Source organism: Hyposmocoma kahamanoa, unplaced genomic scaffold (genome assembly GCF_003589595.1).
Source record: "Hyposmocoma kahamanoa isolate Upper Pololo Valley unplaced genomic scaffold, ASM358959v1 76, whole genome shotgun sequence".
In the NCBI taxonomy this organism is placed as follows: Eukaryota; Metazoa; Arthropoda; class Insecta; order Lepidoptera; family Cosmopterigidae; genus Hyposmocoma; species Hyposmocoma kahamanoa.
Window position 1 is genome coordinate 8,207,310 of NW_020653900.1, and position 14,470 is coordinate 8,221,779.

The 14,470-nt window shown below is 36.7% G+C and overlaps 2 protein-coding genes across 8 annotated transcripts in view; one reads left to right on the plus strand and one right to left on the minus strand.

The window, feature by feature from the left end:
- The first annotated feature begins 6,552 nt into the window (after positions 1-6,552).
- LOC113232540 lies at positions 6,553-12,980 on the plus strand. Its single transcript, XM_026467304.1, has 3 exons — positions 6,553-6,667; positions 10,659-10,725; positions 12,075-12,980. Exons 1-3 carry the CDS (start codon positions 6,572-6,574, stop codon positions 12,281-12,283), a joined length of 372 nt encoding a protein of 123 aa, XP_026323089.1. The 5' UTR covers positions 6,553-6,571; the 3' UTR covers positions 12,284-12,980.
- Positions 12,981-13,953: 973 nt separating this feature from the next.
- The window catches only part of LOC113232538 (C-terminal-binding protein), an 88,671-nt gene continuing 88,154 nt past the window's right edge, over positions 13,954-14,470 (minus strand). For 6 of the 7 annotated variants that reach the window (XM_026467303.1, XM_026467298.1, XM_026467297.1 and 3 more), the window contains one exon: positions 13,954-14,424. In XM_026467303.1, the coding sequence (XP_026323088.1) occupies positions 14,353-14,424 (72 nt within the window). In that variant the 3' untranslated portion in view covers positions 13,954-14,352. The remainder of the gene's footprint in view (positions 14,425-14,470) is intronic. The other variant, XM_026467302.1, reaches the window with a different exon arrangement.

Genomic DNA, 14,470 nt, shown 5'->3' on the forward strand with positions numbered 1-14,470 from the left:
AAGAAGATCCCCAGTAGATCGCCCTCATCGGAATCCGTACTGGCGATCACTGAGGAGGTCGTTGTCTTCAAGGTACGATAGGAGACGGTTGTTGAGTACACGTTCCATAGTCTTGCAGAGTATGGTAGTGACTGAGATAGGTCTATAGTTGAGAGGGTCAGCTCTGCTACCCTTTTTACGTATAGGTTGCACGTTTGCAAGCTTCCATGACCTGGGAACACCCCCAGTCTCAAGTGAGAGGCGGTACAGGCGTGTGAGAACAGGAGACAACTCAGGCGCATAGTTACGCAGGAATATTGCTGGAATTCCATCTGGCCCGCTAGCTTTATTCACGTCTAGATTTCGCAGAGTTCTAAGTACCTCTTTTTGGCGTATGCGAACTGGCGCCATAGTGCAGCCAGCCTGAGGTAAAGTAGGTGGTATCCTGTGGGTGGGCGAACTTTCTGCAAAGAGTGAGGCAAAGAGATTCAACCTTCTCTTCCGCAGTATGAGCCAGCGAGCCATCCGGCCTCAGCAAAGGTGGCAAAGATGGGCGACGAAAGTTAGATTCCACCGCTTTGGTGGACCAAAAGGATTTGCTGCCTGCTGGATAAGAGGCAAGCTTGGCCCCTAAGCGGCGCACATGGTCGAACTTGTTACGATTTAAAGTATATATAAATCTAGCGTGAACCGCCAAAATAATATCGCGATCTATGAAATACATCATCCTCTTCGATCAATGGCTCGCTGTTAATAAACTACTCTGTGGAGCTGACTAAAGGTTATCTGGTGGCAGATTTTCAGGGATATTTATGTTGCAAACTGCTTATTATTTTTATAGATACAAATATCGAACAACACAAAGAAAAAATCCTTCTATCTGATTGGATTCGAACCAACGCCTGTTACCTCACCGGCGCCACCGCTCTTATCAAATGAGCTCATTGACTTGCAAATAAATGGACGACGGGTCTAATACAAAAACCACGAAAAAAATGTCCCAAGTCAACCTATTCGAAATTTAAATTGTTATGTCATCGCAGTATCGCGCTGTCCGTAGAACAAATGAAGACTAAAGCGGAGTGTCGCGCTCTGTATACGATTTTAGCGCCTTACAAGTGCGGACACTTTTTAGCGCGGACCCGACGTCCATATAATTGTAAGTCAATGAATGAGCTACAAACCGAGTCGGAGTTCACGAATAATTTTTTTATAATATCAAGTGACGAGACTAACAAGTCGTGCGCCTGGTGGTAAGACACGCCTATCCATAACATTTGCAGCATAACTCACAGCTTTAAATCGCATAGACCTTAGGGACACTATCACTGCGCCGGTCACTCGGAGACATACGTTGAGTCCCATATGTCTCCGAGTGACGCATACATTACTGCTTGGCGGCAGAAATATTTAAGGTGTAGTACTTCCCTGGACGAACTCTTTCACAAGGAGCTACTACTACGAATTTGTCTATTGGCTTGTTATAGGACTTTGTTTTCGGTTTAAACGTTTTTTTGGTGTCATAATCAAGCCACCGTAATCATTGACTTACAAATAAATGGACGACGGGTCTAATACAAAAACCACGAAAAAAATGTCCCAAGTCAACCTATTTGAAATTTAAATTGTAATGTCATCGCAGTATCGCGCTGTCAGTAGAACAAATGAAGACTAAAGCGAAGTGTCGCGCTCTATATACGATTTTAGCGCCTTACAAGTGCGGACACTTTTTAGCGCGGACCCGACGTCCATATAATTGTAAGTCAATGACCGTAATAATAAATATTAATAAGTAATGCAGTATTTTCACAAAAAAGTTACAAATATTATGATAGTAAAAATTTCATGATATTCAATTAAATATTTTTTTTTGTAATGTAAATTTTTGTCTGAATAAGCCTTTTTATTTTCTCGCGTCAATAAAATTTTACCATGTGTAATTTTACCGATGTACCATTCCTGTATTTAAATCTGGCGCACTCTGGGTAACAATCGGCGAGAACTTAATGCCGGTTGGCGAATCCATTCGCCACGATGCACTATGGAAAATCGAGGTCTGTTTCAGATCAAAAATCAATAACTTTCTTATTTGTTAAGATAGACTATTGAATTTTTGCACAAGCATAGAGTATTAAATACTGCTTTAGTTAAAGTTCAGATGCTATACTTTTATAAGAGTATGTTTATTTTTGTGAAAAAATATATCTCAGAAATAGATATTATTTGATTTCCTTAAGGACAACGCTACTTATATTATCAATAAAAATGTATTATTACATTAGTTTTTTAAAAACAATCATGTTTAAGCTCTTATCTATTTAATTAAGAAATTAAAAGTTATAAGATTACAAACACGTATAGTAAAAAAAGTTACAAAATACTAATTTAAAAGTAAAATAATGTTAGAAATGTATGTATGTCAATGTGTATATTATGTTTTATTATAGGTACTTGTTGAACTTCGGGATCCAAAATAAGTTCATTCACTTTTAAAAGATCCACGGTATCTTCATCAAGTGCCTTCACACTTTTGCTATATGTTTTTCTAAGACTGGAAATGTACGGATCTGATGTGTAGAGAAGAGTTTGAAATACATCCTCATTTGTAGCTGATCGAGAGCACTTCCTGGCATGATGTAGGCGAAATTTTTTATAATCCTTATTACGGGATTCTTGTGCATCTTCGGAAAGTTGACCAATAGGAATTACACCAAAATGCCTTATGACACTTTCACCATGAATCAAAATTTTGTGTACTGAACATGGCATGTAGTACCATTCACAATTACTTACATAAATCCTGGCGGTTTCCATGGCATATTTGCCAAATTTTTCTTTTGCCGTGGAGTAGCTCCACAGATTGTACACTTGGATCCAGATGGTATATCTGTTAATAATTGAGCTACGTTGCCATCTATCATAGTCAGAAAGAGTTCGTGCTTCACATTCACTCCTTCACCTTCGTTATTAATTAATGATGGCCGCAAGGAAATTATTTGGTTCTTTATTTCATCAACAACAGCTTTAGTTTTTTCAGGAAGTTTCTTTACAAAATTCTATCGATGTGGGCCGACAAAAACGGACTGACGAAGGCACTGGATTTTGCCAGACAATGTCGCCAGTAAGCTCATTGACTAATTTAATAGGCACTAACGACGTAATAAACAAATTTGCATCAGAAACAAGTTCAGACTCCTCTGCAAGTTTTTGTTTGTACTGACTTTGACCAGATGAACCATCACATCCCCATTTACTGTATAAAACTAAATGACACAATCCATTCTTATACACCGAATCTATGGCCAAAATCCTAGCTACAGTGTGGTCCAATAAATCTTGAAGGTTTAGTACTTTTGCATGTGTATTTGTAATTTCTATTGCTGTAGATGGTGGATAACATGTCTGTTTGATTTCTTGTATTTTATAAAATGGTGGGAATAGAACACAGTCTCGTTCGTTTGTTAAATTCCTTAAGTATATATATATTGTGCTTTCGTTAAATCTAAGTCAATGAAAACACTCAATGCTTCTTGATCCATTAGCATTTTGCTCTCGCTTGCGTTTTCTATGACATTCAAATATACAGACTTTCTAACATCACGGTCAGCAAGCCTTAGTTTTTCCACGAGTTTTGCTTCTATTTCTTCTCCTATTGAACGTAAGCCCTGAACATAGGCATTGCAAATGTGTTCAAAGCCATATTCACTAAATAGCGCGGTATTTTTTCGTTTTTTGGTTGATTCTGATGAGTCTCCATAAGAGACACAGGGTCTTCCGCGTTTCCCAGAAGAAGTAGATGGCGTGATGTTAGGTGTTACTTCTTCAATGCTCCGTAAGGTTGCCAAATATTCAGAATCCAACCAATTTTCGTTCTTTTTTAGAAACGAATCCTTTTTCCTGGACGCTTCTGCCCATCATTTGTTAAAGGAAGGAATGAGATTCCTTTGAACATCACTGATAATAAAACACATGTTGTCTTCAGAATGAATGAAAGAGTGTTGTTTTCTTTTAAAACTGTTGATAGGGTTTCAAGTTTTTTTCCTCCTTCAATGTATGAGAGTAATAAATTCACGCTTGGAACACTTGAAAGAATATTACATTTTGAAATTCAGTTATGATACGTAACAATCAAACGTCTGTTTAGTTTTATTATCAATTTGTAATAGCTTTATTAAATTAATTCACTCTTCTTATATAATTTCATAAATGAGGGTAGTGTGCATTTTGCTGATTAAAGTAGTACTACAAAATAAGTGCAAAATGTAGACAAAACGCCCTGTTATCAATAAATACCTATAATTTATTGAAATATACCGCAAACTAATCAATTCAATAGTACAACATAAGAAACCACAATAGATAGCGGTTTTCCGTTTCTTGACTTATATCGGAGTTTTCGCGATAACTTCTAAAACCGCACGTATCCGCAGCTGATTTTTATCTTATTTATGAATATCTGAGCTATAAAACAACACCAAATGTAAAGCACCGGGAGACATCGGTAACTGTCAAAAGTCTCGATGAATTTCAAATACGTACCTTTCTTTCCCTCACTTTTTGTATTTTTTTTATAGAAAAATAATCAAACAATCCACAACATTATAATTGCTTTAAAATCTATATTACTATGGGCTTTTTAGAAATGCATAACACTTTATATATATTCGCACAAGTTTTTGAAAGAAATGAAATTTAAAGTATTGAAGCGAACAGACCTGAAATACACATTCTTACGAATTACAATTTCTCACATTAAAAAAATATGTATTCCAAATGCAATTCACGCAAAATTACTACATTATATTAAAGTACCACTCTAATACAATTTAAAAAAAAATTAAAGTGCGTCAATAACGACTTAAGTAAAAGCGATTTTTGATATGCCGTTGTTCTATCATTTTCCTTAGTGCGATGGCGTACTATCAATACTATGGTGACTATAAATGTTCAAATTGCTAATTGTTTTGTGCGTCGTTACTTTAGACCAGCGTTTCCGCGTTTCCCATTTGATGGGTCGCGACCCGGTACTAGGCCATCAAAATAAAATACCGGGTCGTAGCATTTCCGCCTTGTTGAAGTGCAACCAGATCTCACGATAAAACTTTCGTCATTTTCCGCGAACTTGGATTCTTTACTAAAAAATAAGCAGCAGCTCCATACTTCGCACTAAATAGGCGATACCGAAATAATATTAGTAAAACATTTTTACTAGCAACAAATGTGTTTTATTTTACTTAATGTAACCCGCTTGGGTTTAAAAGTATTGAGTGGGTCACGAAGAAGCTGTATCAAAATTACCGGGCCATACCAGAACAATGTTTGGGAAACACTGATTTAGACCCTGACTCCCCTGCAAGAAAGTAGCGAGCCTCTCATGCCCATAATAATTAATTCTCGAATCACAATTACTTATTTCTTAATTATACTTAATTGGGTTTTTTAGGAAATCTAATTTCAATCTTCCTATAACCAGTGATTAAAGATTTTAAATGCCTTTTGTGTTTAATGAAGCAAAAGGTAATTGAAAGGCAAATTTTATCACGTTTTTATTAACAATAAAGTGTATTCGAGTATTGTATTTCCGATATTATCGCCTTGACGTATTCTGATTCATTGAGCAATAGACAAAGTTGGAAGACTTTATAAACAGATTATGCTGTAATATTTGAAAATCTTAGGTACTTTTCCACATTTATCATTATTTTTTAACTGACTTTAAAAGAAGGAGGAGGTTCCCAATTTGACTTTATTTATTTGTGTGTATGCTACGCAATTACTCCAACATTTTGTGGACCGATTTCGATTATTCTTTTGTTGTTGGAAAAGGGCTCGGTCTAGTGTTTATTTCCGTGGCAATTTTTATAATTAAGTGTTCGACTTTTTTACTGTGCAATATTTTAACTATTACACGATAATATACCTGAATCGAACATATATATGAATATAGACTCATTCTAAAATTTCGCGTCTAGAACCGTCTAATTCACGACTTTTTCTGGGTGCAATCAGATCTAAACTATAGGGAATGTGATTCTCGAAATTCAAAAATGATGCCGCCAGAATAAGCTTATTCATATTCATATGCATATTCCAAAGGGCATAACGACTAAATCTAGTTTTTTACGACTAGGACCGACTAAATCACGACTATTTTTTGTGTAATCAGATCTAAGCTAGGTGTTGTGGTTCTCTAGATTGGGAAATGATGCAGCTGGAATAAGCTTATTCAATGGACAGTAAAACACCCTTATGACTTTTAAACGGCGGACCGACTATATCTAGTTTTTTGCAACTAGAACCGACTAAATAGCGACTTTTGTTTGGGTAGTCAAATTTCAAAAACTCATGGTCACGCTGGAATAAGGTACGCAATGTGTAGTAATTGCTCAAAGCACACTTTTTCTTAATTTCTTATGAAGCAAGGTTATAATAACCCTTTTGTATTCTGTTGCGAAATAAACAAATATTATTATTATCATTTATTCTACAAAATGATGATTATCATTTTTTTTACTTGTGAAAGTTAATCTCGAAGTATTTGATTGTGTATTTGTATATTATTGTTACCAGAAAAGTCCTGGTGCAGAGCGAGATGCTAGTGATCAAGGATCGAGAGCTGAAAGAGACCAAGAACTTATACAGCGCCGTTAAAGATATGTTGGCTCTACAACCTAGCCCAGATATACAGGTAACTGACACATTTGCGATCATTTAGTTTAGGATTCCACGTATCAATACTGCTAGCTAAAACCCGGCTAAGTGACAAAATAATTTTTTTAAATATCATAAAAACCCATAACCCGGTTTTAGAATATTGGAATTATTTAATGATGTTTCAGCTATGCATGGTTAGAGTAAGTTCCCATAAATCGCACACGTTAACTAATTTTAACTGTTTTTTTTAAAAGATAAGTTTGTGCTCTGTCTTTTGCTATTTAAAACGGATATTTGACCATTTCTCATTTAGCCGCGTTTTAGTTAGTGGACGGAAGAATATGTATTGGTACCTCGTCCGTCCGTATAAGTATACTATACCAAATATGTTTAGTAAAGACGTAGTGCTGCAGCGTAAGGATAATTATGGTAAAACCCTCACAAAGTCATGCCCGGTAGTAATCATTATAAACATTAAGTTACTTAAAAATAGGATTGATAATAATTTGTCAACCATTAGTAGTCCTTATTACTAGTCCTCATTACTACCAGAAGTAGCGTTTTGGGCACTGTATAGGTGGCGCTAGTGTAAAATTGAGTTTTAGTTTCGGTGTCTTTAGTATTTTGTAGAAAAAGATCTTTAATTTCACAACATGGCGAGCAAACAAAATTATTAAATAATATTAGATGTTGTCGTTATATACCAATAGTGGGAAACAGGTATATCAAAATCTTGGTACTCATTTTCGAACGTTTTCAGAATTAAATTGTTCCCCTTATTGAATGTTAATCGGATCAGGGGGTCGATTCAGAACTTTACGATAACTCAGTTGTCGACCGACTTCTTTTCATTCACAATACCCGAATAGAACGTCAAACTGTAGAATTCGAAACTGAACCGAAATGACGTCACACCCGTACAATTACTCGTACTTACTCGACCGGCAACGGATACAAACGTTATTCAGAACACAGTTATCGAATGAAAGTTAACCGAATGTCCTATTGTTTACAAAGCAAGAATGTAATATGGAAATCTTATATTATTTAAATAAAATCTGGATTTTGTTCAATTTTATTAAATTACTTTAATGCGACCCTAACGCATTCCTATATTTTAGGTCTTTAAAGTCTTAAAAACGTATATAATAGGATTTCATTTATCTTATAATCTATACTCGCCGATTAACTCTACATAGGGCGCACTATAAGTTTCCGGAGCTGGCCACTTACGTAAATAATATTTAAAAAGTAATTACAATATTTGAAAATGGAACTCTATGCTTGTAGAATACAGTTTGTTTCATCTGACTGTCACTTGCTTTTACAGTGTGGCGTCATTTTAGAAATTGGTTGTCTACATCACCGTGGATTTAACTCGTAAAAATTTTCGTAGCATGATTTTCTACGACTTTAAGTGCTCTTAATTTATTTAAACACAGCTCAGCGGAGCTTCGCTGGGCTTCAAACTGCTTTTGGCGATGAAGCACCATGCAATATGACTATTGATCGCTGGTTTGCAGAATTCAAACGCGCTCGTGTGAATCACAATGACGAATTTCGTGATGGTCGCCCGTCCACTGCTGTGAACAACAAAAATATCGATGCTGTGCGCCGTTTGATCAAAATAGACAGGCATGTGACATACCATGAGATTCGGGCACCTTTAGGCATAGGTATGAGTCAAATACAATCAATACTGCACAAATATTTGGGTGTGAAAAAGCTATGCTCTCGGTGGATCCCACATAATTTGACTGAGGCTCAAAAGACGGATCGCATCACTTGGTGCAATGCCATGCTTACCAGATTTAACGAAGGGGCGCCAAATTTGGTGTGAGACATAGTACAAACAGGTGATGAAACATGGATTTATAGTTACAATCCCAAAGCAAGGCAGCAATCGAGCGTATATGGGTCGTGAGCCGAAACAAACCAAAGTGGCGCGCGTGGAAAGTGCCTTTAAGCGAATGATTGCTTCTTTTTTAAATAAAACTGGACACGTGGCTACTGTTGCTTTGGAGAATCGTTGTACCGTGAATAGTGATTGGTACACGACCATTTGTTTGCAAGAAGTCATTGACAAACTCCGTAAAAATAACCGTAAACGCCGTATCATCTTGGACCACGATAATGCCAGTTCTCACACGGCCAGACAGACAAATGAATTTTTGAAGGTGAACAACGTTGACCTTATGAGCCATCCCGCGTACAATCCCGACCTGACACCTTGTGACTTTTATTTATTTCCAAAAATTGAGAACCAGTTACGCGGTCAACGATTTTCATCACCTGCAGAGGCTGTTGAAGTGTACGAAAAATATGTTTCAGAGATTGTCACGGAGGAGTGGCATAAATGTTTTCAAAATTGGTTCATTCGTATGAAAAAGTGCATTAACGTTAACGGAGAATATTTTGAGAAGCAATAAATTCATTTCTGACCATTTAAAGTATTTTTTTCTTATTCACTCCGGAAACTTATAGTGCGCCTCACGTTTAAGCGTTGTTGGATAACGATATTGTATCCGAATCCGAATCGAACGTTAAACTCGAAAGTTCTGAATAGTTCGGAGAGAACCGTTCGATTCGAGAACGATATCCAATTGAACGATTCGGTTAAGATATCGGAGAGTTCTGAATCGGGGTCCAGGGGGTCGATTCAGAACCTTACGATACCCGAATAGAACGTCAAACTGTCGTGTCGAAACCGAACCGAAATGACACCACACCCGTACGATTACTCGAGCTTCTCGACCGGCAAAGGCTACAAACGTTATTCAGAACACAGTAATCGAATGAAAGTTACCGAACGTCCTATAGCTTACAAAGCAAGAATGTAATAAGGAAATCTCTTATTATTTTAAATCAAGTCTGGATTTTGTTCAATTTCATTAATTTATTTTAATGCAAGACTAAGGCATTCTTATATTTTAGGCATTTACATAAAAATGTATATATCAGGATTTTCACATCTATTTCACCAACTAACTATGTAAACGCTGTTGGATAATGATATCATATCCGAATCGAACGTTTAACTCGGAACGTTCTGAATAGGTCGGAAAGCGCCATTCGATTCGAGAACGATATCCAATCGAACGATTCGGTTAAAATACCGAAGAGTTCTGAATCGAGGTCGTGGCCTTTGAAGAATGGAGGGTGGTTAAAACGTTAATCTGCAATTTCTGCAAGTTGAACTTGGTTTATTCGGCAATATGCGTTCTGACGTTGTCCTGTAGACATAGCAGTGTAGTTTTTATTTTACCTATTTAACGCAAATGGGCCAGTATTACATAATGTGACCATAAGTCCTGCTTTCAGCGGGACAGTGCCGGTTTCATGTTTTATGTCCCGCTGTCCCCAAAATAGAGTTCCATTTATATTAGGAACTAAACCTGGCATATTTGCTTATCCGAAAAAAATTAGTTCATTTCATTTTTGATCATTAAATATTTTTGATTTTTTCATCATCATTTTATCATCATCATTTTATTTTTAAAACAATAATAAATTTACAGTCGTCACGGTCTGAGGGTGAAAAATAATTGTGACTTTAGTATTGCAGGTATAATTTTTTTTTTTGTTATATACATGACAGGCAAATGACTCCACTCCACCTCAATTCCATCAAACCATGCTGCTAGCTCTCCTTGCATAGTTTGCATTGGTTCGGCTTGAATAAAAGCTCGCAAATCTTCATTATTTACCGTAAGCCTGCTCTGGCCATGAGGCTCATTAGTTAATATAAAATTTGTTCGGCGGATTCGGGTAAACCAAACGCGCAGTGCACGGTACACGTCGTTAATATATAGAGTCGTTTGCGCTGCATTACTGCAATATCGGAACTAATATTCAAACATTTCAGGAATTTTAACAGCGACTGATGAATAACGACATTTTTTTAAGGATTTCATTAAAAAAAAATTATAATCGTAGCATTTACGCTTTACTTTATTTCATTTGAAAGTGGTCAGAACTATCTCATACTTGAACGCCTAATACTTATTGTACTTTTTTGTTTTCAGCAAACATTGACTTCAACACAACGTGCTTTAGCTCAGAGAACTACTAAAATGAAGTGCCTAATAGCTGGTAAGGGAATTTTATTATGTCGTCTCCTTTTATTGGTGCATGACGAAAATAAGTACCTAATATATCGATGGCTTTCTAGAATAGTATACTATTTCAAAAGCATCGAATTAATTGGGAAGATGGCTTAAAAAAACGACGAATCGTAAACCATCTATATGTTGTCATGTGATTATTTTAACCACAAATATAATGTCTGTGATTTTAAGTAGGTAATGAAAAGCTTGGAATCTCAATCCCAATAAAATAAAAAAGCATATTCTGAATAAATAAAAAAGGGTCAATTTTGGCTTGGGCCATCATTTTTGAAAAGCAGCGAATATGAGGCGCTTTCAGCCCCGAAGCTCTTATTGTCATTTTTAGAACAATTTAATTGCAATTTTATTTACATTGATTTTTTTTATAATATCAAGTGACGACGGGACGAACAAGTCGTGCGCCTGACGGTAAGCTACACACCTGTCCATAACTCTTGCAGTGCCACTCTGAGCTTTAAATGGCAAAGATCTGAGGGGCACTGTTACTGCGCCCGCACCCTGAGATGTAAGGTGACGAGTCTCATGTGCCTGTAATTTCACCAAAATTGTTTTAAATAAAATTGCATATTCTATGTTCTGATGAGATTGTCTATACGAATGATCTTCAATAAAATTCGTCAATGATATTTGAATACTAACCGTATACCTATGACCATATTAGTAATTATAGTGAAATTTCCTAAAATGTACCTAAATATAAAATAAGTGAACTATAAATAAATAAGGAAATAGTTTTCGTCCAAATTGTAAATTTAGTCCATTAGTAATGTCTGGCGTACAAAAACGTTTGGGAAAATTAGGGCCGGCGCCCACGACAAGACGGCACAGCATGAAAAGTTTAGGTAACGATTAGCAATATACCTTAATCTTACGACGTTGTAGTCAATTATTCAATCATAATGGTCGCAACTACAAAAAAAAAAAAGGTGCGGTAAGCTTAGGGATGCCGAGCCGGCAGTTTTCGGGATTCCAACAGGTTTCCGAAGGTTATTCACCTAAAATCTTCTTCTTGGAATAAAGTTCTCTTCTCCTTCAGCAAGACTACCATTTTAGTCCATTTTTAAATATACAACCGACAATAAAGCAGCCAATCGTAACATTGCAACGTTACGATTGATCTGAGGAGGTTAGGCGCGAGCATGATGTCGCGACGGTGTATGCTTCAGCATACCTAAGGATACCGCGGCATAATTACTGCCAGTGCAGTGTGCGCTTGCGCCTAGTAATGCCGAAGGACGCGTTGCCATGCCGCACACCAATGGGCGCCGGACCTTATGTAACAACATTTTGTACAATAAACTTTTTTTTCGTTAGAATTAAACATGCGTGAACGGCAAGTAACGGACTTGAAGCTGGAGCTAGAACGCCTAAACAACGAGTTACACTCGTTCAAAACGAAGTATTTCGATATGAAGCGGGCGCTTGATGCTGACGAAGCGAGACGATTGAAAGTGCCCACTCCTAAGACACCTGAGAAAACGCAGAGCGTTCACTGTAAATGCTGTAAATGTTGGTCGTCATGAAAGATCATCTTGGGGTGAAAATGGGGATATTTTTTAAAGAGAGCCAGAGCCATGGTAGACCGGAGATAGGAAAGAGAATTTATTGCATTTTTATTTTGCTGAACCTCCTACAAATATGTGAGGTTGATCTACATCCTCACCATGGAAGTTAGAATAGGTGTAACGGTTGTTTTATTAAACCAAAGAAGTTTGATTTACAAACTTAAGTGAGGCATAAACTATATTTTGGTCTCTGGGAAACAAGTACAAGGTTTATATATCTTTTTACAGTGCAATGTCCAACGCACAGAAGTATCTTCTTTTCGATACAAATACGACTGTGGTGGAATTTGTAGGTTTAAAGAATAGAGTGTGTTATAGTAGTTTTATGGTAAGTGGGCGAATGTAACCTAGATTTAATAATATACCCCAATAGCTTAATTTTAATGTGCCAATTTTACATAATATCGTCGCTCGGTCGTTCAAAAAGGAGGTGTTTGCTAAAGCATTATAGTGCTTGAAATTACGCAAATCAAACTATTGCAACTTAAAGCGTTTATTTATAATTAATGATCTCAAGTATTAAGTCGAAGTTACCATTGTTTTTATTCTACAACCACAGTTATTTTGTTATCCCTGTTAACACGTGATATGGGGTTGATATTGACAATAAATAAAACACCAAAATAATTAATCCGAAAACAATAGTTTTATTTAAGAACTTTTCACTTTCTCATAAAATATACACATTGTTTTTGTCATTAAACTAAACTGTAAGTAAATACTAATTTTAAATACCAATTCTCACGATTTCAAACAGGTGGTTGCACGAGGCAGCCTTCTATTGCTCACTTGGTGTTCATGTACAAATTCCTCACTTAAACTCTATTTAGAAAAAAAAATAATCAAATGAAAGCATGATTTTGTACATTTCAAAAGAAAAAAGAAAAAACGAAGATCTGTTTTTCTCGTTTTAATAAAGTGTGATGATAGAAGTCTACAGTCCTTTGATACTTAAAAAATAACAGTTCGAATGCATGTGGGAGGGACCGGGAGGGCGCCAAATGCGATCAAATGCTGCGAGCGGGCCTCGCCTCACACGCTTCAGCTACAAACGGTCCTCGACACGCCGTCATCGCCCCACAGTGCGCTACGTATGCATTCCGCACGTCTCTTGCACGCGCCTACAAGGGGCATATCTCTCGCAATACTTACTAAGGGACACCGTCCTTATAATATTCTAATCAATCTCTTCAATACACAATGTAATCTGTTCATACGTGTAAAGGTCGCGCGCCATACAAGTCCCGAGGGCCGTGTCACCGCCATCGTCACGCATTTACATAGCAGGCATATTTATATAGCTGTCCCAACTTACCGAATACAAACACAGAATCAACTATTCGCTCATTTATACACACAAGACGTTTGCATTGAGACGTTACGGTTATGTAAAAATCAATTTGTTTCGCTAAATTATTAACAACGTTTCGTTAACGTTGAAGGAAATATTTATTTTACTAACAACCACTAGCACGTTTCTTACTTAATGCACTTTAAAACATAATTATTTATCGTCCTTCTCTGTAACATCTGCTAGCTAATTCTAAGTAATCTTTATACATAGATCGAAAAAGCATAAAGCGTCCCTCTGCTATTTTCCAAGATAGTCGCCATACAAACAACTCTGAAACCCTCGTATTTCTGCTTCTCCAGTCTCCGCCATAGCCCGTTTGATTGAACATCTTAGTATAAAAAAAAACACATTACAAATCAGGCTATTTACAGCTACCTTACATGGTCTTGTAATTTTGCGTAATGTTCCCAATATTCAACTATTCCGCGATTATTTCACCATAATTCAATTACATAAACTATATTTTGTTTGTTATTTGAATCAATCTTTAAAACGCTAGTTGCGTTAAATCCCTAACTGCAGCAAATAAGTAGTGACGTCTCAATGCATGCCGTACGTGTCGTATCACGTATATCACTCGTCTGCTTACATAGGTAGGTACTTAGCAATATTTGCGATGGAACGATAAAACTATTGTTTGTCTGGCGAACGGTACTGCAACGTAGCGTGTGGCCTAGTGGACGTCCGAACTCTCCTGCTTAGTCAGCTGGTGATTAGCCGGGTCCGACGTGTTGATTGGCTGGACCAAAAGTTTTAATTTTAAATTAGATTTGATGGTAATGGTTCAAACA